This window comes from Jaculus jaculus, chromosome 3, assembly GCF_020740685.1.
Source record: "Jaculus jaculus isolate mJacJac1 chromosome 3, mJacJac1.mat.Y.cur, whole genome shotgun sequence".
Taxonomy (NCBI): Eukaryota; Metazoa; Chordata; class Mammalia; order Rodentia; family Dipodidae; genus Jaculus; species Jaculus jaculus.
The window spans coordinates 113,180,922-113,205,205 of NC_059104.1; the positions used below are offsets into that span (position 1 = coordinate 113,180,922).

At 38.2% G+C, this 24,284-nt stretch overlaps 1 protein-coding gene across 2 annotated transcripts in view; it reads left to right on the forward strand.

The window, feature by feature from the left end:
• The window catches only part of Pdgfd (platelet derived growth factor D), a 233,129-nt gene that overhangs the window by 159,146 nt on the left and 49,699 nt on the right, over positions 1-24,284 (forward strand). The window contains exons 2-3 of one of the 2 annotated variants that reach the window (XM_004661892.3): positions 6,702-6,906; positions 11,475-11,655. In XM_004661892.3, coding sequence (XP_004661949.1) covers positions 6,702-6,906; positions 11,475-11,655 — 386 coding nt within the window. The remainder of the gene's footprint in view (positions 1-6,701; positions 6,907-11,474; positions 11,656-24,284) is intronic. The other variant, XM_004661893.2, reaches the window with a different exon arrangement.

The window sequence follows — 24,284 nt, forward strand, 5'->3', positions numbered from 1 at the left end:
TTTTTTTGTGTGTGTGTGTGTGAGTGTTTGTGTGTGTGTGGAAAATGAAGGAAGATAAGGAGTTCAACTTTATCCTCAGCTACATAAAGATTTCAAGCCAATTCTTGAGATTCTCTAAATATACAAAAAAGCAACAGTATATGATTCTCATTTTTGTGAAAATATTTTTATTACAAAATTTTACCATGGATATTTATAAATTATATTTCAACCCATCCAAATTGCTGTTATCTCTTACTTGGTTTATACCTGAGGCAAGACTTCATGCCTTACACATCATTCAGCTATGTTCGTGGCAATGATGCCATGATGTACGGATGGATCATAAAACAGCCGTTTTACAAATTAACTTTGATAATAATCCCTTTGCAGGGCAGTACTTTCCTGAGTACTACATGGTGATGCTTTGTTTTGGGCTTGCAGCTGAAGAGCATAGGGTCCGTGAATGTATGAGCTTGCTCCTAGTTTATGGAGACACTGGTGCAATTAATTATGTGGTCATTTGTACTGACTGTGTGAGGGGGGCAGAGTTGCAAGTTATGTCTTTGGTGGTTCCTGTGGATTTGTTGATCAATTATTTAATAATTACTTCAACATCTCTGTATTTGCTCTTTGCATCTAATGTTGTCACAGGCATTATGTTCTAGCAGAACAAATGAAGTATTACCATTATTCATACTTTCGTTAAGTATTAACAAATGTCATCATGGCTTAAATAATAGGTCTGTTGGGACTAATAGTGACATTTTTCATGATCAAGAAAAGCTATCGTAAGTGTGGAGATCCAGTTGCCTAGTGTCAACAACAAAGATAGCTTCTTATCATAGGTCACTGCCAGACCAAAAACAATGACCTGAAGAGATTCCAGGGTTAAAGACAGGAACGGAAATCTAAGCCAGGTCACCATGCAAGGAGGTGAGATGAAAAACCAGATGTGACACACAGTCCAAACAAGGAGCTTGAGGAACAGAGAAGATGAGAAGGAACAAGACAGTGGAAAGTCTAGTGGTCAGTGCTTCTAAACCTCAGGCTGAGTTAGCATTGCCTTGATGGCTTTTTAATGCACTTAGCACTGGACTCATCATCAGTATGTCTGTCTTCATAGGTCAGTATGGGGCTGCAGATTAGCTGACCATTTGGTCTTGAACTCCCAAGATAAATGACAGTACTTGCAACTTTTCATAGGCTTTTAGGGTATTTGATGAGATGAACTGAGCTTTTTACACATAAGAGGAAACATGACATTTGAGGGGTTTTTTTTATTAATGGGAATATTTTAATGTCAAATGGACTATTCAGAATTTATGAAAATATGAACCTCTGTCTATATTAACATGCAAAACAAGATTTTATATTCTTGCTTTAAGATCATAGAAGTTATTCTTTCAATGAAAGCCGATCTTTCCAGCTTCTGTAGTTTAAGAGTTAGTGCTATGCTCTGGTTAAGTATGAATGCTCTGAAAGTACACTGCCAGGGTCAGACCTGTCTTCCACAGTGGCTTTGTACCTTGGGACCACAGATTTATTAATCAGAATTTCCTTTATGAAATAAGGATATTTGCACAGGGTTACTGTGAACATTAATCGGACTAATGGATTTCAACCATTTATCAGAGTGCCTGGTACTTAATGCTTGTTCTATAAATGTTATCTATTATTGGAACACCAAAGAAAATGCTTTCATTCAGGAATGTGACTTTGTATATGATACTTTGGTGGTTATCTCAGGTTTAACCTGGCAGGTTGTCCTCTGTATCTATAATTCATTGTAACTTTCAAGCTAAGAATAACTCTGAGTTGGCATGAGATTATCAATAATATGTAACAATGTGATTCTGAAGTTAAAGTGTATTACAATTAAGTAAGAATTTTAAATTGCCTCCAGCAAATATCAGACTAAAAAGGAAGATCACTTTCTATATCAGTTAAGATCATCAAGGGTACGACCTGAATTTGTGTTCTGACTATGCCCTTAACCACTTCTGTGACCTTGAACAAGATACTTGACCTACTTGCTCCCCGTGATCTTCATTTGCTGAATGATGGTAACGGTAATAATATTTCTCTCAGCAAGTTGTTTCAATAATAGATAGATGATAGAGGTGCCTTAAAATTCTAAGTAATAACTATATATTTATAGCTACATGTTTATAGCATTGTAATTTACAACTTACAATATGAATATAAATATATTGATATGATTCACTAGTTTATATTGTAAGCATGTTACACACACACACACACACACACACACATATATATATATATATATATATATATATATATATATATATATATATATATACATACAGAGAGAGAGACATACAGACAGAAGAGAGAGACAGAAGTCATATATATTTAAAGTGATTAGTTCCTGCACATAAATGAGCAGACTGTTTAGAACAATGTCAGTCACAGAATAAACACTTCTATAATTTTCTGTTACTCATATTGAGTTTATGTATATGTAGGTTTTGGCAGAATTTTGCTTTTAAGGAAAACAAATTTAAAAATTATTATTTTCCTTCTCTCATCCAATAAAATTAGGACTGTGATAAATTCACAAGGTTTCTCTCTCTACCTCCTGCATGGCCTTCTTACAAATAAGACTGGCATTTCATTTATAACCAGAGATAGTATCACTAAGACACTCTAGTATTTAATAATATAAAAACCAGAAGATCCCCTTGTGTACTTGTATAATTTCTCACTGTGTACTTTCAAGGGATATATCAGATTCCCCATTGCTAAATTATTCAGTCTTTTCTCAGTCTCCAGCCTTGTTTTTACCATTGATATTATTGACCAGCCTGTTTCTGCTCTGGGTAACCTAGTTTAGACATGGGTTCTCTGCTAGTCACAAGTCAACCCACACCCTTCATCACGTGACACCAAGAGGCAGAATCATCAGCAACTAAACTGTTCTCCCACCTCAGAACGTCAGGTTGATCAGTTGATCATCTCTGCGCCCCAGGGAGCTCAGTGAGCCTCACACTGCTTGTTCCTTCTCTTGGCCTTAAGCTTCCTATCTGTTCTGATCATTAAGATTAAGCCCAGCTCCATGTCTCAAAGCCTGGTAACATTTCCACTTGAATTCCTCAGCATCACATCAAAGCTAACCTTGTACTTCTTTTTTTTTTTTTAAGTATTGTATTTACTTCTTTGTAAGCAGAGGGAAACAGAAGGTACAGAGAGAGAGAGAGAGAGAGAGAGAGAGAGAGAGAGGGAGATTGTGTGTACCATAGCCTCCAACCAACATAAAAAAAAATGCAGATACATATGCAACTCTGTGTATTCTGGCTTTATGAATCAAACCCAGGTTGTTAAACTTTTCAGGTAAGCAGCTTAACCACTGAACAATCTCTCTAGCCCCTAAACTTGTATTTCTTGCCCACTCCCAACACAGCTTCCTCTTGCAGCATCCCTGTGTGTCAAAATGCCCCTTTTGGCTCAGTCCCTGGCTTTAACATGTTTCCACAACCTCAGACCCATCCTTCCATATGCCTTGCTTAACTACATGTCCCTGATGTGGCCTCACTATAATCACCCCTTCAGAATCAAAGCCTCCTACTCCAGGAGCTTCTTTCCCAGAGATGGTTCCTAGGGAAGCAGTCTCCCTGCCACTCAGCTTAGCACCACCAAAAAGGTGCTTTTCCTCTCAATATGTTGCCCACCCATGCCAGAGCTTTCCTGTTTCCACTCACAAGTGCAGATACTTGTCTGTGACTTCCAGATGTTTCTATAGCTTTCCTTTAAGCCATGCAGCCCAGAGTCTAGATTGACTCTCCTATAGACAGATATCTGCCCATCATCTCATAAACATGCATTGTATTCAGCACCCTGTTGTCCTCCTTGCTTCTGTCCCAAGGTACTTCGCCCTGGCACTTAGTATCATTTGAGCCTTGCTGACACTTGTGTGACATGTCTCTGCTTTGTTTTGCATATACGAAGATAGCCATTCTTTAAATATCTTCCATTTAAAACTTAGCAAAGCATCTAGAACAGAAAACACCATCCACCATGGAGCCACTAAATAGTACTCTGGAAAGAAACCCCATAGAAATTGTACTTATGATATATTTATCCTATGAATGAAGAATCTCAGCACCTATTATGAGCACTGTAAATTTTAATGACTACATATTTATACTTGTATGTCCTTCTCTCCATGGCAAATGACATGTGGTTGTCATTATCTATACTGATACAAAGTTTTATTTCTGAATGAGTTTGCTTTGATTAAACATATAAATTTAATTTGAGATGTTAAGTCATCAGTAATACTAAAACTAAGAAAATAAAGCCAAACCTGAGAACATAATTCTCAAGTGATAAAAGCCTTGAAAACATGGCAGTACATGATGGTTGGTCTGTACTTCATAATGAGTATTGGTTGCCTGAGAGGGCACATCGGTCAACCTAGAGCACAGCTTTGGCCCCTTTCCTAAGACTTCCTGATAACAAAATGGTTTTCTATGCAAAATCAAGGAAGGAGAAGAGTGAAAAGTCAACTGGCAATAAAACCCCTCAGCTCCTATGAGATTGTCTGGATGCAGAACCAAATGCTGTCCCAAAGCCAGGGAGTGGGAACCTCAGCTCCCTCTCTATGGCTCCCCATATCCTTCAGCAAACCGCAGCATGATCAGCACTGAACTAGTTCTAGATGAAGTTTGACCTTTCATTTGCAAAAAAAAACATGGAAGATGAGTGCTTTGTATTTCACCACCAGTTGACAGTGCCCTCCCGCTCTTATTTGACAAAGGCTCACAGCGCCTCTCAGCTGTTCTACCTTCCAGAGCTTCCACCAGACGTTGTAACCTCACTGAAGAGGCTTGCTGAATTACAGGTCTCAAAGTAAATACACGGTGGGAGAACACAAATAGACACTGGTTGGTGGTCTGTTTATGGTGGGACCCAAAATCCCAAATATGCAAAGAATTCAGAATATTGAAACAGAAGAAAAAAAAAAAATCTCCTGAGCACCGCAATCCTACTTGAACTCCCCAGAGTTAGGTCAGGTTTTCATAGGTTGAGCACACAGGCCCCATGAGACTGTCTAGCCAGCTGCAAGTTTCAGGGACTCCAGACACCCACATTTCTGACTAACAGGCTATAAATTCAAGGGCCCTTACATAGCACCATAAGCTAATTTGCTGTAGAAACTGAGAACTCAGGAATGCATGATGCTTAAAATTAAAGATTGATTAGAAAGGACATAAGTTAGAAATCATGAAATAATGAGGCCCACAGTGTGAGGTCTGTGTAGGTTTCATGTATAAAGCTCTTTCATGTCCTTGGGGATACATCATTCTCCTAGCATAGCAATGTGTGTCTCAAACTAGGAAAACTGTCTATCCCTGAGAGTCCAGTTGTTTTTTAGGGGGATGTGGGGAGGGGCTCTCTTTAATGCAGACATGATTGACTGAATCCATGGCAATATGATTTGAGCCAAGTATTCAAACCCCTCCTCTCCTTAGAGTTTTTACTTCAGTCTGGTTTTACATGCTTAAAAGCCATAACTTTAAAAAAAATTTTTTTGTTAATTTTTATTTATTTATTTGAGAGTGACAGAGAGAGAAAGAGGCAGATAGAGAGAGAGAGAGAAGAGTGAGAATGGGCGCGCCAGGGCTTCCAGCCACTTCAAATGAACTCCAGACACATGTGCCCCCTTGTGCATCTGGCTAACTAACGTGGGTCCTGGAGAATCGAGCCTTGAACCGGGGTCCTTAGGCTTCACAGGCAAGCGCTTAACTGCTAAGCCATCTCTCCAGCCCAAAAGCCATAACTTTTAAACCACAGGGTATTCTGTCATGATCAGTCCAAGTCCTGAAAATGTTTAAGGACTCTCAATAATTTGCATCATTAGCGTAAAGTGAGGTGTGTGCCGAGAGGACCCACCATGAAAAAAAAGATATCCTTACTTTTTGGAAAATTCCAAGGGTTTCAGTGCTCTTCCTGGAAACCAAGACAAAGTGTATTTTTTCAAGATAATACAACACTCATATAACCAATATGTACTGGACGTATTTAAGTCACTGAAAGCCAAAAGAGAAATGTACTTTTTATAGTTAAGAAACTTCCTTTAAAAAATACCACCACCACATTCCCCAACAAGAAGGTTCCCTGAAGAGGGGGAGGGCAGGGAGGAAGCTAACGATGGTAGCAACATGACTGTATATGCTGTGTAGGTAACTAATTAAAAAAAAATTGAATATATTTTAAATTACCAATGAACAGAGTTCAGTGTTTTCATTTATTTTGCACTTATTCATTCATTCATTCAACAATATTTATTGAGGTCTTCTTATTCTGGTCACTAGAAATACACCATCACATACTCATCATTTTAAATTTATTTGTATTATACAGAAAAGAGGAAAGCTGAACTACTTTAAGTTATTTCCTGATTTTGATTCTAATCAAAATGACCCTGAGGATACATTGTTAATTTTTTTTTTTATCAAGAATAATGTAGATGAGTCCCCTATGTATATAAAGAATTAGACACCAAAAGTTGTAAAGTTTTGGAGGAAGCAAGAATAGCAAAAATACAGGTTGTTGAATCAAAGGGCTACTTCCTGGTTTTATGTTTATAAACCAAATCAAGATGTGCTTTAAAATGTGATGTGTTATAAATTATGTTTTTGCTTTCTTGTAATTGGAACAACATACTAATTTCTACAAGTTGTGACTACTAACAGACAGCAATCACCTCACAGACTTGTACCGAAGAGATGAGACCATCCAGGTGACAGGCAGCGGCTATGTGCAGAGTCCTCGCTTCCCAAGCAGCTACCCCAGGAACCTGCTCCTGACGTGGCGGCTCCGCTCCCAGGAGAAAACACGGATACAGCTTGCGTTTGACCATCAGTTTGGATTAGAAGAAGCAGAAAATGATATCTGTAGGTAAGAGAGAGAAAAATTATTTTTTACTATGTTACCAAGCATGAAACTAAATTTAAAACATCACATCAAATATTACTTCTGAACTCTTTAGAACTACTTAAAACACAGCTCTTCTTATTTAAAAAGCCCATTAACTGTACAGAAGTCTTGATAACCTGGCATGACCCACAGCAACATAGGTTGACAATTGCCATGGCCACAAACCATTACAGAAACTGTAGAGCCTGGAGGTTCTGTGACTTTTCCAACCCATGGAACAGCCTTTTGTGCGTAGTTCACTTGGAACTGTGTCCTCTGGCCAAAACGGGCCATAGGATTAGGTGACTATAAACCCCTGCTTGCTCAAGGGATTGACCATGACAACTTTGACCATAACAACTTCACCAGCTCAAGGAGAACTGAATGGTGGCTAAAAATCTGATTATAGTTTTAGTTTAGCTCACAGCTTTAGGCCTCCAATATGTGTAGGAATTCCAGAAGCAGAGGTAAGCCCAGAGTCCGTGTTCTGTTCAGATGTGTGTTTTCTGTAGTTTCTGGGTCTGTGTAGAATATGAAAGAAATGTCTAATAATCCTTTCCTTTCTTAACATATTTATCAGAGAAAGCTCAGGCTGTTGTTCTATGACTTGTCTGCTCCCAGCATCTTACTGGCTTAATTATCATGTGTAAGACTTGGGGAGGATTTCTTTCTTTGTACTTTACTCAATGCACTTGTTCTGCATTGCCAATGAACTACTGAACTGCTAAATCCTTTCAGCAGGTTTATTTTCCTCTGAATAATAGAAAGAGGTGCCTTGAATTCATTGTCCTTTGTTGCATGTTTATTATGCTGACAGCTTTTATTATGCTGCTATTTTTCCTGAGAATAACATCAGTGACATTACTTTCTAGGACCATAGAGGGTAATGTATGCCAGAAAGCAGAGACAAGCACATGAACCAGAGAACCAGTTAATATTTACAGAGAGAATAAATGAAAGCTGATGTGGTGTCTTTTCAACCTTGAAAGGGATAGCTAATTTCCTGTACTGACAAAAATGAAAGAAAATAAAAATGGAGAAAAATAATTAAACACTGTTAAAAATTGTTAACAGTAATTACAGGGAAGGTACTATGTGTAAGGTTCAGGAGTGACCAAGACCATAAAGACCACTCTGAGGCAAAGATGGAAGCTTTTATTCAGGAAAATAAGAGTTGCCAGGACTCTCAGGAGCGGAGCAGTCAATTGGGGGTTACAGATAGTGGGCTTTATAGAGCTTTTCAGCTGGGGGAAGGTGAGGAAGGGGGAAGTAAAAGAAAGGTTTCTTTAGGGAAGATCTAAGATAGCCAGGGTGTGACACCAGCACAGTAACCAGGTGTCCATAGAGATAAGAGGGCAGGAAACATAGACCTGGGGTATTGTTAGGCAAGGAGGGGATAATGGCTGGGTGGTTCCTTGAGGAATGTGGATGACTCACTCCCTGGAATCTATCACCCCCCTGCTGTCCTCAGTGACTCCATTTATCCTGATCTAACACTATGGTTGGTTTGTACCCAGCATGTGTGATATCAAATATGTGTTGTTGTTGTTTCTTTTATTTTCCTCCATACCAGTAAATTCTCATACAACTGCTGGGTGTTCTAAAATTCAGTTCAATTATGAGGATCTACTTGTAGTTAGCATCCAACCCTCCAATCTAAGCTCAATCTGAAAGTCTCCATGCTCCCACACTTCTGACCAACCAACTGTAAACCAGGAGGTGCCACAGCCTCCTGGCTTTCTCACTGGTTTCCATGTCCTTCTACCATAGTTCACAAAAATCATCACTTACTGTTACCAGTTTAAAGTAGAAAACACAACTAAAGAGTTAATAAGTGCAAGCCATGAAGAAAACAAAGTCTGTGGAGGGGCCCTTCTCCAAGCAAATACCTTGAAAGCACCATGATGTCCACCAACACAGAAGTCCCTTAACTCCAGGGTGAAGGTGGATGTACAGGGTTTACTATGTGCCTATTAGTCATGGTTGATTAATTTGTTAACTTTGGGGCTTCTCTAGGAGGAGCTAAGCTTTCCAAATGTCTTATTGTGGTCTTTCTAGTAATTGACCACTAATCCTGAAGCTACCTAGGAGTCATTAACATGAATTCAGGTATATTTTAAAGTGGCTTAAGAAGTCTAATAAAAATTGCTCCTCTCATGACATCTCTTAGAAACAACAAAAGGTTTTAGGGTAAAACAAAGGACAAAGAGCAAATGAATGTTTTCTTATCATCATATCACAGAAGGGAAGCCACTAATGAGCTGGGATTTTTAGTTCTTGGGGTTTTAGCCTTGACAATATCAGAGTATTAGAGTGGTATGTTTTCTGGATTTGATGAAATCTAGTTTCCTCTCCAACTTTTTAAGATTAGGTAAAGGAGTAAAAGGATGAAGGACAAAACATAAAGGCTTGTCTCAGAATCCTCCTATAACAGGCAGTTTCAGGTTTGCTGAGATGAACTCCAGATCAGGCACAGTTATGGAGGAAGGGATACTGATTGAAGCTTACCAATCCAGGGGAAGTTCCATAATGGCAGAAGAAGCAGGCCTGATTTCACAGGTCCAAGCATAGAGAGAGAAGCCATAAGCCAAAAGCCACACAGCATACTTCAGGAACCCCAGGAGGAACTAGGCACTTTGCATATCTTTAGATTGCAATCTTAAATCCACCACCACACTTTAGGATCCTAAAATGTACCTTTTCCAACCAGTTGGCTGCAGTTCTAAATTACAAACTGTAATAACACACTGACTATATTGGAGGCCATCTATTTAACTTACCATACCACCTTAGGAAAAAATTAACACATACTTAATTTGAACTCAGAGTTAAAATCATACTGATGTGCTTTGTAAAATAAAAGTGACCTATTGTGATATTAACAAAGTCTCAAAATATATTGATGCTTTGTGCAGTAAATATGATTTACACATATTATATATGAAATGAAATACAATTGATTTGCTACCATCTGTTTCAAAGCCTTCTTGATGTTTACATTGTAATATTTTATTGCTTGAAAAATGATTTTGCTAGTGATTTTCACCTCCCAAGCACCACAGAAATGTTAAGTAATTAATTTATACAGCACCCAAGAGATATCAAGCTGCTAACTTTATATTAGCCTTCTTTTTTTCTATAAGGAAACTGAGGCAAAGTACACAAGGGCCTCACAAATCACTGTCAAGGAAATTTATTCACCATGTCTTTATTTTTCACATTACCCTTCTCAATGCAGTCATGGCTCACAGTGTTTAGGTGCACCCAGTAAATCTTTATTGGTTTTCTTGCATATTCAGACCTGATGTTTCTTATGCTGATGCCTTCTAATAGTCATGAAAGATGAAGATGAAACTTCTACTCTTTGCTGCCAAGAATGTCCATCATTATCTTGTGACCTCAGCATATGAAATCATTTTGGGAAACACTGAGATAAGGAGTGAGACTTCCAGCAATTTTCAGGAAAGAGAGTTCAGTGAATCATGTAGAATGTCCCAAGACTTCAGAGGTCTGAGAATAGAATAAATGATCCATAGGACATGAAATCTCCCTCTCACTGAGGAAATCCTACTCTCGTAACAGGATGACATGGAGAAAGTGCAGTAATCAAAGGGCCACACCAAGTATCTAAATGACCTTTGCTGTGCTTCTCAATCCTAGGATTCTATTTCTCTGGCCAGTACTGAGCCTGTGGTCTTGAGCCTATTTATTCTCTGTTGTAACCCACCCAGACGTTTCCACTACTAGTGAGCACACATATCTTCTAAAGGCTATGTGTCCTTCTTTCTGGATTATTTCTTATTTTATTATGTGTTACTGCTGAAAGACAGTTTCCAAAAAGAGAGTAAAATATGGGCTGGAGAGATTTCTTAGTGGTTAAGGCTGTGCAAAGCCTAAGGACTCAGGTTAGATTCCTCAGTACCCACATAAGTCAGATGCACAAAGTGGTTCATGCTTCTGGAGTACATTTGCAGTGGCCAGAGATCCAGGATCGCCCATTCTCTGTTTCTCTTCTTTGTATATCTCTCTCTCTGCTTACAAATAAGTAGTATTTTTTTAAAAACAATAGTGGGGCAAATCATGTCCATATGCACACATTTTCTGCAGAGAACACTGAGCCTTTGGATGCTACTTATATTCATGTCAAGGGAAAAAATAGTTCACAAGGAGAATTTGTTACAAATACTATAAAGTAAGTAGTTACATAATTCAACTTACATTTAATGTATGCCAAGGAATCACAATTATTTGTTGTTCCCAGAAATCTTTATAACCTATGTTATCTTCAAGTAACCCACTTTAATTACTCAGAAGCTGGGAACCATCATAATTGAGTACATATAAGAATTCTTTCAGGTTAGGTTGTTGAATTTGATATTTGGAAAGCAATTCCAAAAGCTGCTTTTATTTTTATATTCTTAGTAGGTAAAATTTTCAGTTCATTTTGGAGGTTATATGAAATCATGTTTATTGATCTTAATTTCTCAACAAATTTATGAATTTCAAAATCTACTGCTAAAACATATTAATTTATATCTTAATAATTCTAGGTATGATTTTGTGGAAGTTGAAGATATATCTGAAACTAGTACTGTGATTAGAGGTCGATGGTGTGGTCACAAGGAAGTTCCTCCAAGGATAACATCCAGAACAAACCAAATCAAAATAACATTCAAGTCCGATGACTACTTTGTGGCAAGACCTGGATTCAAGATTTATTATTCATTTGTGGTAAGTAGCTAAACCAGCCTCTGACAAAAAATAGACACTAGCTTCTTAAAGCATAAACATAATTTTTGTGATTAAAAACAATGGTGTGAGAAATAATTAACTATCGATTCCGTATGGCCTGTTTTGTACCAACCATACACCAAAATGTGAAACCCTTCATTTGTAAGAAATGCTATTTTGAATCTATTAAGTTAGTCTCTGGGACATTCATTTTTAATAGAGGAAATATAAAATAGGAAATAGTGTATAGTAGAGTACAGTAGATTCAACTTTAACAAGATAAATATGGGGCCAATGGGAGGTATAAGTGTGATAAGCGGGTTTTAAAAATTAAAGCTTTGAGGCTGGAGATATGGCTTAGTGGTTAAGGCACATGCCTGTGAAGCCTAAGGACCCCAGTTCGATTCTCCAGGTCCCACGTAAGCCAGATGCGTATGGTGGCACATGTGTCTGGAGTTCGTTTGCAGTGGCTAGAGGTCCTGGCATGCCCATTCTTACTCTCTGTCTCTCTCTCTACTTTTCTCTGTCTCTAATAAATAAAATAAAAATATTTTAAAAAATTAACGCTTAAAAACTGTCTTCCTTTGGTTTGAAAAGTTGTCAATACAATTTGTCACAGGAAACGTCCTGATGGTTGTAGGCAAAATAATGGCCTATATTTGAAGAGTTTGTTAGAATCAGAGCCTCAGGGTTGCATACATCTCCAAGATCATAAGGTTCTACTCTGAATCCAAGAGTATGAATCCTTTTTGCTACACTCATGCTTCTAATCTTTCTCACTTCTACTTAAGACTCAGCAGCCATTTAAACTTTAAATGTCTCTGAGTGTTAGAAAATGTTAGCCTTTTAGTGATGAAAATCTCTAGTATAGTTTGTTCTAGTTGTTGGGTCACATAGGAGCCTATGTCCTCTTGACAAATTCATTCACTTTGCATCAGATGTAGTTGTCAAAATAGAGCATACTACTTTAAATGGCATTGATTTTGGGGGGAATGTATTCATCTGAAGAAAGAAATTTAGAAGAGGAAAACCTTGCTTGTTTTATAATCTAATGTCATTTTTCATCATGGTGAGTTGTTATACACTAAATGAATTCTACATCAGAACATTGTCAATGAAAAAGTAGCACGTGCTGACTCTAGTTCTAGTTTTAATTTGGGAATAATCCATCAAACCTGATTTACATTATTAAAATACATGAAGGGCTGCCCAGCATTGAAATTGAAGTGTGAGTGTTTGATTTCTATATTTCATTCCCTCTTAATGGATTCAATGATGCCTCTGTTCTCATTTGGTCATGGGCAAAGCTGACTTGGCATGTTAGAGGGGCATGGTATAGAGGCATCTTTTTCTCATAAAATATCAAGCCCTCTTTTTACAAACACATGTGCTTCCTTTGATGTTTTGATTATAAATAAGTTAAATAGTCCAAGTGTCACTGGACAAAATTCTTATTCTAACATATTGTCTTTAAGACAAAATAACTTAACAGTGTAAATACAAGTTTGAGAAGAATGAGTGCTTTCTTGTGAGGTCGCAGCACTTATCATGCATGCTTACTGCTCCTTCCTAAGCCAGTGTTAAGCAGAATATTTGACAGTCTCTGTGGTCAGAGTGTAAACTGTTTAATGACAGCTCCCCTCTCCACTAGTGCATTTAACTTGTTTAAAAAAAAAAAATGGAGATATGCATCATAGCCTTGTGTGCTTTCCTTCTGGCTTGGGGCTACTCCACTGAGGCGCCCACACCATTCTTCCTAATAGGCTTCAGGCACTAAACATAGTCAGCAAGGGGCAAAGAGCTCTGGCTTCTGATTTCTAAGAGATAAAATGATTTTAATAGTCTAGTATGTAAAGACTCTGTATAGATGTCACTTCAATAAAATTCTTGTGTTTGGTTCTTACTAGTATAGAAGATAACATATGTTTGCCACAGTATTTGGAAAATCATTTTATTTGTATTTATATTTTGTTCTTGGTTTTGTACTCAATGAATACAGTCAAGATGGTACCATTGTTAGCCTCTTCCCTGCCCTCTGCCCTCCACAGGGATCCTGCTTGTTGGGCTATATGGGTCGTACATTGTGGGATTAGCTATCACTTATGGGTAGGAGAAATGTCTCTGCATATCATGACCCAATGTGTGGCTCTGACATTCTTTCTGCCCCTTCTACTGCAAATTTCCCTGAGCCATAAGTTCACTTTAGGCCTGCTTCACTGATGAGCCTCTTTGTCTGTGGATATCTGGGAAACAAGTTAGAACCATATTAAAAAATGAGTCAGTACTTATATTTTACATGGAGAGAATTTAAAGCCTGGTTTGTAAGATCAGTAGTCTAAGCTTGAAACTGAAAGTGGGGCAGTTGTAAAGTAATGTGCAAACAACTGGATTAAAACTGACAAGCGGCCTTCAAGTGCATCTAAATAGTGATTATGAGAATGCTGAACCTCTCTAGAGGCTGGATGCAGCTGTTTTGCAACCTCTTACATAAGGAATGGTCAGCACTCTGGAAATTTGAGCCTTAAAGGTAGTTTCCTGGGAGCTGGGGCCATTGCTCAGTGACTAAGAGTACTTGCTGTGCCTGGGAACTGGATTCCTCCAGGACCCACCTAAAACACTGGGTAGAGGGTGGCACTGATTCCCTTGGTACCTTGGCATTCCAGTGCTGGAAGGAAATGAGCATCAGAGGAGGGAGACAGCAATGGGAGAGTGAGGCAGGATTTCTATGAATTCAAGGATAGCTTTTGGGCTATGTTGCAAGACCCTGTTCAAAAACAAACAAGTAAATAGGAGGCTGGGGAGAGAGTTCAGTGGCTAAAGTGCTTGCCAGGCAAGTGGGAAAGGTGAGTTTGGATTCCCAGTATTCACATAATTAATTTCCTGGTAGGTATGTAAATGCACATGTAATCTTAACTCTAGAGGTAGAGCTGGGATCAATGAGGCAAGCTTGCTCACTCGACTGGCAGAATTAGTAAGCTCTGAGTTCAAGTAGGAGACCCTGACTCAGTAAATAAGTGAAGATCAAGAGGCAACCACCTTGTGCACACACACACAGACATATATGTGCACCTGCACACATGTGCATCACATAGGAAAATACACATATGCACATATATGCATGCAAACTACACACAAAAATAAATAGAATAAAATAAAAGTGAAATGAACCTCAGCAAAAAACAACCCCACCAAACATTATAAAAGAGTATTTCCATGTAGTATGCTATGTGTGATATGGTTTCTGTGTGGTATATGCATGTGTATATGCAGATGAATTTGCCTATGCATATATGGAGACCAGTGGTCAACATTGATATCCTTTTACTATCATTTATCCACACAGATCCTTGAGACAGGATATATTAGTTAAGGTTCTCTAGAGGAACAAAACCAATAGAATGAATTGTATTAAACGGGAACTCAGAGCTGGAGAAATGGCTTAGTGGTTAAGGTATTTACCTGCAAAGCAAAGGATCTTGGTTTGATTCTCCAGGACCCACGTAAGCCAGATGCACATGCATCAGGAATTCGTTTGCAGTGGCTAGAAGCCCTGGTGCACCCATTCTTTCTCTCTCTCTCTTTCTGTCTTTCTCTCTCATAAATAATTAATTATATAAAATATATTAAAAGGGAATTTATTGGATTATCTTACAGCAATCCAATAGCACTTTGCAGGCTCGATAATCAAAGAACCTGGTAGGTGCTCAGTCAATGAGGCTGGATGCCTCAGCAGTCCCAATCTGGAGCAGAAGGCCCGAAGGCATCTTGAAGAGCCTGTAGGTTTCAGTCCACACTGGAAAGCAACAAGCATCACCCTGAGATCTCAAGAACATGTTTAGGCTTTAGAGATACCCCAAGGCCATTAATTTGATTTTTATGATTATTTTTGTATGTGTTTATATGTATGTGGGTGGTACGTATACACATGTGTGCATGTGTGTATAGAAGCTACAAGTCAATGTTTGGTGTCTTCCTTAGTCACTCTCCATCTTATGATTTGAAATGGTCTCTTGCTGAACCTAACACTCCTCGAATCAACTAAACTAGCCAGAAAGGCCTAGAAATTCCATTTTCACTCCCACAGCATTGGGATTACATGTGCATGCCACCACACTTAACATATTTATGTGACTGCTGGGGATCCAAATTTAGATCCATATGCTTACACAACAAGCACTTTTCCAAGACACCATTTTGTGAATTTTAGTATAGTAGAGAGCAAATTAACCATGATGCCTGGTGCATGTCATTTCAGAGGACCAAACTGCTGTTTCTTCATTTATAAACTGGAAAGGACCCACCTGGATCACAGACCTTGAGGTTTTCTGCACAGCTTCTATATAGCGGATATACACAGTTTATATGCCAGGGTTATTGTCACTGCTGCCTTTCTCTGCTTTTGAGTACGTAGAGTTTGGTTGGCTCAGAGGCTACTCTAGCAAATTACCCTAGGCTCAGTAGGTTATAGACAACAGAAATATATTTCTCACAACACTGGAGTCTGGGAATTTGAAATCTGTCTGATTGTGAATATTTTTCTGTAAAGGAGCCTCTTCTAGGTTGTAAACTGAAGATTTCTTAAATCTTCACCTAAGGGAAATAGTGTGAGAGATATCTTTTGGTATGTCATTAATAAGAACACTAATATGATTAGTGAGAGCTCCACCCTTAATATTTAACTACCCAACACTCCAGCTTCTAACACAATCACACCGAAAGTCCCCAGCACTTACTACACCATGTCCTTTAAGAGGGCTTGTAATCACGAAAACACTGAAGGGACCCTTTGAGTAAGGTTGTGCCGTCCAGCAGTTTATGCAGTGTGAATCCAGTAACCATCTAGGAGGATACAGCCCTGTGACAGTGATGGAAAGACCAGAAGAAGCCCAAAAGTATTCAACCATACTGAAGTTACCATTCTTCCATGAGTCAGTTTTGAATTGTTAATGAAAAAAAGCTTGAAACATGCCGTTAATATCTCAATGCTAATATTAATGTTTGCCTTCATAGTTGCTTCATGCCACAGTCACAGAAGAGCAATCATACCTTATATAACTGTATAAAGCACTGTGCAAATAACCACTAGTGCATTCCTTTGGCTCAAAGGTAAGCCAGGTTTCTAACATCAGGAACTATTCATGGAACAGTGCTCTATGTGATCTTCTGGTTATTCTTTTTTTTTTTTTTTTTTTCTTGAAATGCTAAAGTTGGAGATTTTTGCCTAAAAATAAAGGGCACTTAAAACTTGTAGTATTTTAAACTTTGAGTAAATAGCTCCATAACAGGTTTAAAAATATGAATAATTAATATATAAATGTTCTTTTTAGCCATGGAGCTAACCTAGTTAGGGAAATGGATTTTTAATTGTTAAAAATTAAAACTATAAATACAAGGTCCTCACCAAGAAATCATTGCTGAGGGAATATCATAATTAATTATAAAAGCTCTGGTATGTCTTTAATAAGAACACTAAAGCTCTTATTAACTATAAGAGCTCTAAGATAAAGTTTCAAGTGAGTACCTAGTTTTGATTTAATGTTACAATTAGAATAAACAAGATCCAATTTTCTTCTGAGCTTTTTGTAAGAGTTTCCCTTTTAAGCCAAGTGTGTTGGGACATACCTGTGTAAACCTAACACTTGGGTGGACAAGAAGATAGGAATTCAAGGTCAGCCTTGGCTTCATAGCAATTTTGAAGCCAGCTTTAGCTAGATGAGACCATGACTAAAAGAAAAACAGATTTTCTTTTGTACAGAAATATACATAGATATGCATATATGTATTAGTTATCAATAGGAAATAATGCAGTGATTTCCCAAGCTGCCTCTTTAGGTACAGGCAGAATGGCATGGCACGTTCTTATTTTTTCAATATTTATTTTATTTTTATTTATTGAGTTGAGAGAGAGGCAGATAGAGATAGAAAGACAGAATGGGTGTGCTAGGGCCTCCAGCTGCTGCAAACAAACTCCAGATACATGTGCCACCTTGTGCATCTGGCTTACATGAGTCCTTGGGGATGAACTTGGGTCCTTTGGCTTTGCAGGCAAGTGCCTTAACCACTAACCCATCTCTCCAGCCCACAAAGTTCTCATTTTTGTTGACCACTTGTCCTCTTGCAACTATCTACAGACCTGGTCATACCATCGCTACACCTCATCCTCACTACACTCTTTTTTTTCTCACAAATCTAAAATGACTAGCTGATCTTGCATGCAGATTTGTCTGTAAAGTATTTTTCTAATTCATTAACCTACTCCATAAGGATTTTTTTTGCAGAATGTCAGTCCCTAATGCCAGGTCCCAACACAGGTTCGTGATACAGTTAAGATCTAGGCCCTGCCCTCCAACCACAGGAAGTGAAACTGGTGGGTGATAAGCTAATTATAGCTGAATTGCAACCTGAGGGTTTGAGAAAAGGGAGAAGGAGAGTGTAACTGTGTCCAGGATAAAGAAGCTGGCCAGGGAAGGATGAACAGGGAAGCAGTAACAATGGTCAGTCAGTCAGAGCAGAGGGAAGGAGACAAGTCTCTGTCTGCTAACAGTTTAAAGCCTTACCTACTCTAAGTGATTTACATCTAAAAGCAATAAAGCCTAGAGCTGAAGGGGATCACGTGACCAAAAGCTGGTCAGAATCTGTTGAGTGTCACTGAGAGAAAGGAAGTATCACAATGCCAGGAACCTAGTATTTCTAGGAAAATCATCTGAGAATGTGTTGCTGTTGTTTACACTGCAGATGCCCAGAGCATACTCTCCCGCAGTAGTGAGAGTCTGTCTACAAAATGAGGTGGAGAGTGATTTAGGAAGACAAATGATAGCACCTACAAAACTATTTTAAAAAAAAATTCAGCTGATTCTCAAGAGTGGCACCTGCCTCTGGCTTGCACATCTGTGTGCACACCCATAAGCACACATGCACCACACGCAAACACAAAGCAAGTCAGGGACTTGAAGTGGCATGGTAGGAGGGGAATCAGGAACCCAGCCCAGCTTTGGAAGCAGAGTTAAGGCACTGGTTGACAGAACTTTTATGTGGGATGGGATACAGGATGTAACTGAGGTGTAGAGGAAGATTTCATGGTTACTAGGTTTGGACGGAGTTGACTTTCCTAGAGGAACCACAGGGGAATGGAGCGCTGCTTCATAGGCTAAGGTCTCACCATAACTATGTCCCCTATCATCTGGTGTGGTCTGGGCATGGAAAAAAAAAAACAAAACTGGTAAATGAGTGTATGGATATTATCTTTCTCTTCCCATTTGTAAAAGTGCTGAGATTTTTTTTTTCATTAATGAACAACTCATATTTTGCCTGCCTACTTCCTTATTATCTTTCTAATGAGTTAATTTTCTCTCTCTGCCTCTACTGGCCTGGATATAATCACCATAATCTTTTCTCGGGGCAGTAATCAAGCTTCTTACCTCCCTTATACCCTGCCTCCAGGACTTCCACTCTAACCCTCTCCCCACAGCAGCCTTAGAGACCTTTCTGGGGCTGAAACTAGACAACTGCCTTTCCTCTCCTCACAACCACTCACTAGTTACACCCTCTGTGACGATGTCAAAGCACTAACAGGGGAGCAGAACACTTGGGGCTTCCCCACATCTGAACCTTAGCTCTACCTTTTGCCTTTAGCCCAACTTTTGTCCTGGCTGTAGCTACCCAGCACCTCACAGACTGCCAGGTGTCAGTGTGACACATTCATAGGCATCCAGAGTTTTGTTATTTCCTTTGCCTAAAAGAAAATCCATCAACAAAGACTTTAAGTCATCCAAGCTCCAAGGCTGAGTTTTACCACAGCAAAACTGCAAAGGAAAAAGGCTTGCACTATAAGGTCCACTGGACCACATGTATGGACAGTGTACACTGCTTCACTTAGACATGTAGCATCATTACCTGCTTCAGACCTTTCAGAACTCACGAAGACTGGTAAAATGGCTCAGTGGTTAAAGTGCTTGGCAGGTAAAATGCTTGCCATGCAAACATGAGGATCTGAGTTCAAATACTAACACACACATAAAAATACCGTGCATGGTGTACCTGCAATCCTAGTACAGGGGCATGAAAATCTCTGGGGCTTGCTAATCAGGTATTCTAGCTGAATCAGTGACTCCTTGGGTTGAGTGAGAGACAGATGCTCTCTTACAGAAATAAGGTGGTGAGAGAGGAAGATACCTGGCATTTACCTCTGGCTTTTACATGCATAGCTGTGCATTGCATAGGAACATGCATACACACACAGGCATGACATGCATACGAATGCAAAAACAATTAAAACCCTATCTAAGCCTCTTCTCTTAAAGTAAGGCCTCTTTTAACTTCCCAGATGGACATGATACATCCTTCTCTCTATACTGTCCACACATTCTTCTACCACATGTCCATAAACATCTATACATAGAAATTTGTCTTGATATTGATATTTCATTGAATCTAGACAAGTAAAACCAGGGAAGAATCTTTAGAACTCCCAAGACAAAAATCCACACATTGCAGCTTCATCAAATGAAAGTGTTGTTCTCACATTGATTGTAGATAGGTAGTGACTTCTGGGTAACATTTTTTTTCTCAATGTTGTTAACATTGACAATTTCACCACATCAGTCCACCTCCCATCATCATTCATAATAGAATTATGTAGAGACCTGCCTTTAGCACATTCTGAGTAAGAGGGAACACAGTTCCTCATCTTAGAGAAGCAGTGCTTAATCTATACCTCTTGTGATTTTACAGAATTGAAATTTAAAATCTTATTGCCTAATGCCATGTGGCCAGAATGCTAACTGGTACTGTTTTGAGCAAGCAACCACAATCTGTCCATCTTGCAAGTGCCTCTCTCATAGACCTCTGAAGCAGTAAAAGAGAAAGAGGAAAGCAGGAAGTGGAACAGTGGCTCCTCCTGTGCTATAATCTATCTCCTGCTAAGGGTCTAAGGCATGGTGATGCTGTGCAGCCCCACTCAGATACTGGACAATGTCTGAAAATTCTCTTTTGGTTGTTGTAACTGGGGAGAGGGGTCTTACTGGCATCTACTGGATAGAGGATAAGAATGCTAGTCAATATGCTCCAATGTTCAGGACTTCTACTCTTAACAAAGAATTGACCAATTCTAAGTGTCAACAGTGTTGAGTTTGAGGAATCCTGCTCCAATCTATTATGTTTACTTTATTGTCCAAAGTTATCCTCTGATTTTCTGGAGGGTTGTGGAGTCAGAAACTTAAGTATAAATAGATGCCACTAAGGACCAACAGGAACCTAAGCAAGAAAGGAACAAGATTATGTATTATAAGAGAAGTTCTAAATAAATCTAAGGAAAACAAGTACTTCCACCATTCTCCTATGAACCTCATTTTGTAAACATGTTCTATGCTTATTACCTTGCTGTTAATATTCACAAAGTGGACAAGGTAAAATAGATATAATGAATAAAGTCCCTGAGGTATGGCCTTTATAACACCTAAAATACAGTTATGTTAAAGTAAGAAATAGTTTTACCATAGAAAGCACCTTATAAGATTTAAATTAGTCTTGCACATGCATTAAAATAGTAGCACTTAAACAAAAATCATGTAGTAGGTTTTGCATTTTGGAAATTTGTTGAAATTTACAATACATCCTCACCTAGCTAAGCATTTTACTTTATGAAATGTATTTTGTATATTTGTCAGTTCCAAGAGGAGTATAAGTAATAAGTAACTATTTTCAATGTAGGGCCTCAAATATTTCTTTTTGTTAGAATCATTGCTTTAATCCATTTCTCATAAGTTGTCATAAGAGAGAACGTTATCATTAATAAATGCCCATAAGCAAAATAATTGTTTTCAATAAAATGCACAGAAATTACATATTAATGAATAGTTATGATTGCTAATAATGTCATTCATAGCAATAAATAAAATATGAAAATTTTTGTTGCTCTCCCATAAGTATTCTCAACTAGTTTAAGACTGAATGTGTATACATGTCAAGACACAATATAGATTAAATATTAAGTACCTTAATTGCCTTTTCCTAAAAGCAGTTGCCTTAAAAGAGCTCAGGATACTAATAAGAAGTGTGATTTTTTTTTTTATATTTTAGGCAAATCAAAAATTACAAAAAGATAAAAGAAAAGAAAGGTTTAAGTAATAAACATAAGGTCCAAGGTATGGCATGACTATATTCACAATAGAAGCAGATGCTTGGTTAGAGCACATAAGGCTCCTCAAAGCAGAAATGGAAAGCTCTGGTGAGTCACTCATTACTCTCTCCATCACTGCAGCTGGGTAGATTTCTTTGCACAGGTATATCTTTGAACACTTTGTCCACTCTTGTGTGAAATGATTTGCAGGATGGCTTTTCCATGACTTTCATTGTGAGGCCATTCCACAATTTAATGGATACCACTATTGGGAAAACTTTGTAGACATAGAGTCTACATTTTCTCGCATCCAATTTCATGCCCTGACTTCTTGCCATGTCCCTAGGGAGCATTATAAACAATTTTTTTTTCTCTTCATGGTGATGCACTTTGAAATTTTGGGAATTTGTATCATATCCCCTAAGTCCCTTTCTGAAAAATAAATGTTACATATACATATTTGTACATCAAGGACTTAATTCTTTATAGTCAATGAACAGTATATTTTGGTTTTGTACTCTTGTCTCCTAAGTCATTATCTCAGCCTGCTAATCAATTGGCTCTTCTCCAAGTTCTCTCAAGCTTGTCAGCATCTTACATTAAAGTGCTTACAAAATGACTTACTGGCCTCATTCATCTCATCAATTCACTGCCCTGATCAGCAGTTCATTCCTAGTTTTGGATTACTTACTCTCCCTCATTTTTTTTATTATTATTATTTTTTTTTGTTTAAGTTTGTGTGGCTGTTTCCTTTTAACTTTACCTCACTTGTTATATTTCTAAAGATAACATTCTCTTGGAATTTCTGGCAATGTGCAGCTCTTGACTGAGTGATAACCACGTCAAAACAAATTTGTATAAAATCACATTTATTCCTTACTACAGCTTATCTGGTGTACTGACTTAGCCACTTTACATCTATTATTGATAGAGAAGCTGTTTTACTAATTTCTGTGTTGTTCCAGCTCTCAGATGGTCTATAACCCCTGTAATATCCAAATTTCTTTATAAAAGATGTCTAAAACAACTTACAAAATCTACCCCACAAGTATATGCAAGTTGAAATTAGTGAAAAACTTCTGCCAGGCAAGTATTTTACCCCTTCTGATATGTATAGCATACACCTAAAACAGACATATTTTCTGTGTCTTTCAAGCTAATAAAACACAATCTTAAATGTCAGGGAAACTACTTTCTTTCACATTCCTGCTATTTGTAAATATAAATGTTTTCTGTCTTCTAAGATGAACTGTCACTTTCACAACATTTAAGTTCTCTGTTTTCAGAGGTAGCACTATTGTCAACATCTCTTACTTTGAGCATTTCTACTCGAATTTGTGTTTTTTTTAATCTTCAACCAAATGTGATTTATGAATGGTTAAGTATGTTGACCCTGATCCTGTGTTGTGCCTACAAGAATTACTGCAGGACCTACACTTTCAATGCTAAAAGGGCCTGAAGGAGTAGCTCTGACATATCAAAAAAAGATTGTGTAGGAAAACATTATTTTCACACAGACTTAAAATAATTGAATTAGTCACTTGCTACATGACCTTCGTAGCATTCAGTCAGTGTGATAACAGTTTATCAAGAAGAAAAACAACTTTTGAGATAAAACTAAAAGGTAACAAGGGTGCTGCTACCAAGAATCTAGTTTTATAGAACCTTTAGTTGTTTAACCTTTACAAATGCTTAACAATGAAAATAATATTGACCCTTTAATTTCAAGCCACTGATATAAGTTGATTTAACCACTTGAACATATGATCTTTAAATTTGCTATTTAATATCCAGTTGATTAATAGTGGCTCTTTACTAGGAATTGAAGAACAACAATATTATCTTATGCCCTTGGATCCTACTCATTCTCCATGTCTTTATTGAGAACTAATCTTATCCCAGGCACCATACTCATTGCTATAGAAGCCTTAAGTTAATGAAAATCACAGAGATGGGAGCATCTTCCTCCTGTTGACACTCCTAAAAGGAATTGATTTTGTGTGTACCCTAAGCAGTGAGGTGAAGTTAGCTGAGTGGAAGAAAGTTAGAACTTCTCCAGCAAAAGCATTAGCTTATGTATATATAAGGGCTGATGGAGCATGAAGTGGTTCTGAAAGGCTGGGTATATGTGACTGCCTGGAATGATATTTGAGTAGAAGACAGTCTAGGTCATGAAGGTCTTCAGAACCTGTCAGGGTTTGGGGCTCTGGAAGGTATATGGATATCATATTGCTTTCTGGGTTTGTGTGTTTGTTTATTGTATCCCAGGCCACTTTATTTAAAAACAAAGTAATTAGTGACTTGGGGATTGAAAATTCAAAAGCACCCATAAACTCCATCTTCCCTCTAACCACCTCCTCTAAATCATATCCCCACCCTTCCACTCCCTTTAAAAGCCTAGGTTGGCTCCTCCTCCCACCTCCCAGCTCTGCTCCCACCTGTGGGCCAGGTAGGAACCTATGTTTGAATGCATGGAAGAACAGGAGAATCCAGAGCAGTAACAGGAACAGAG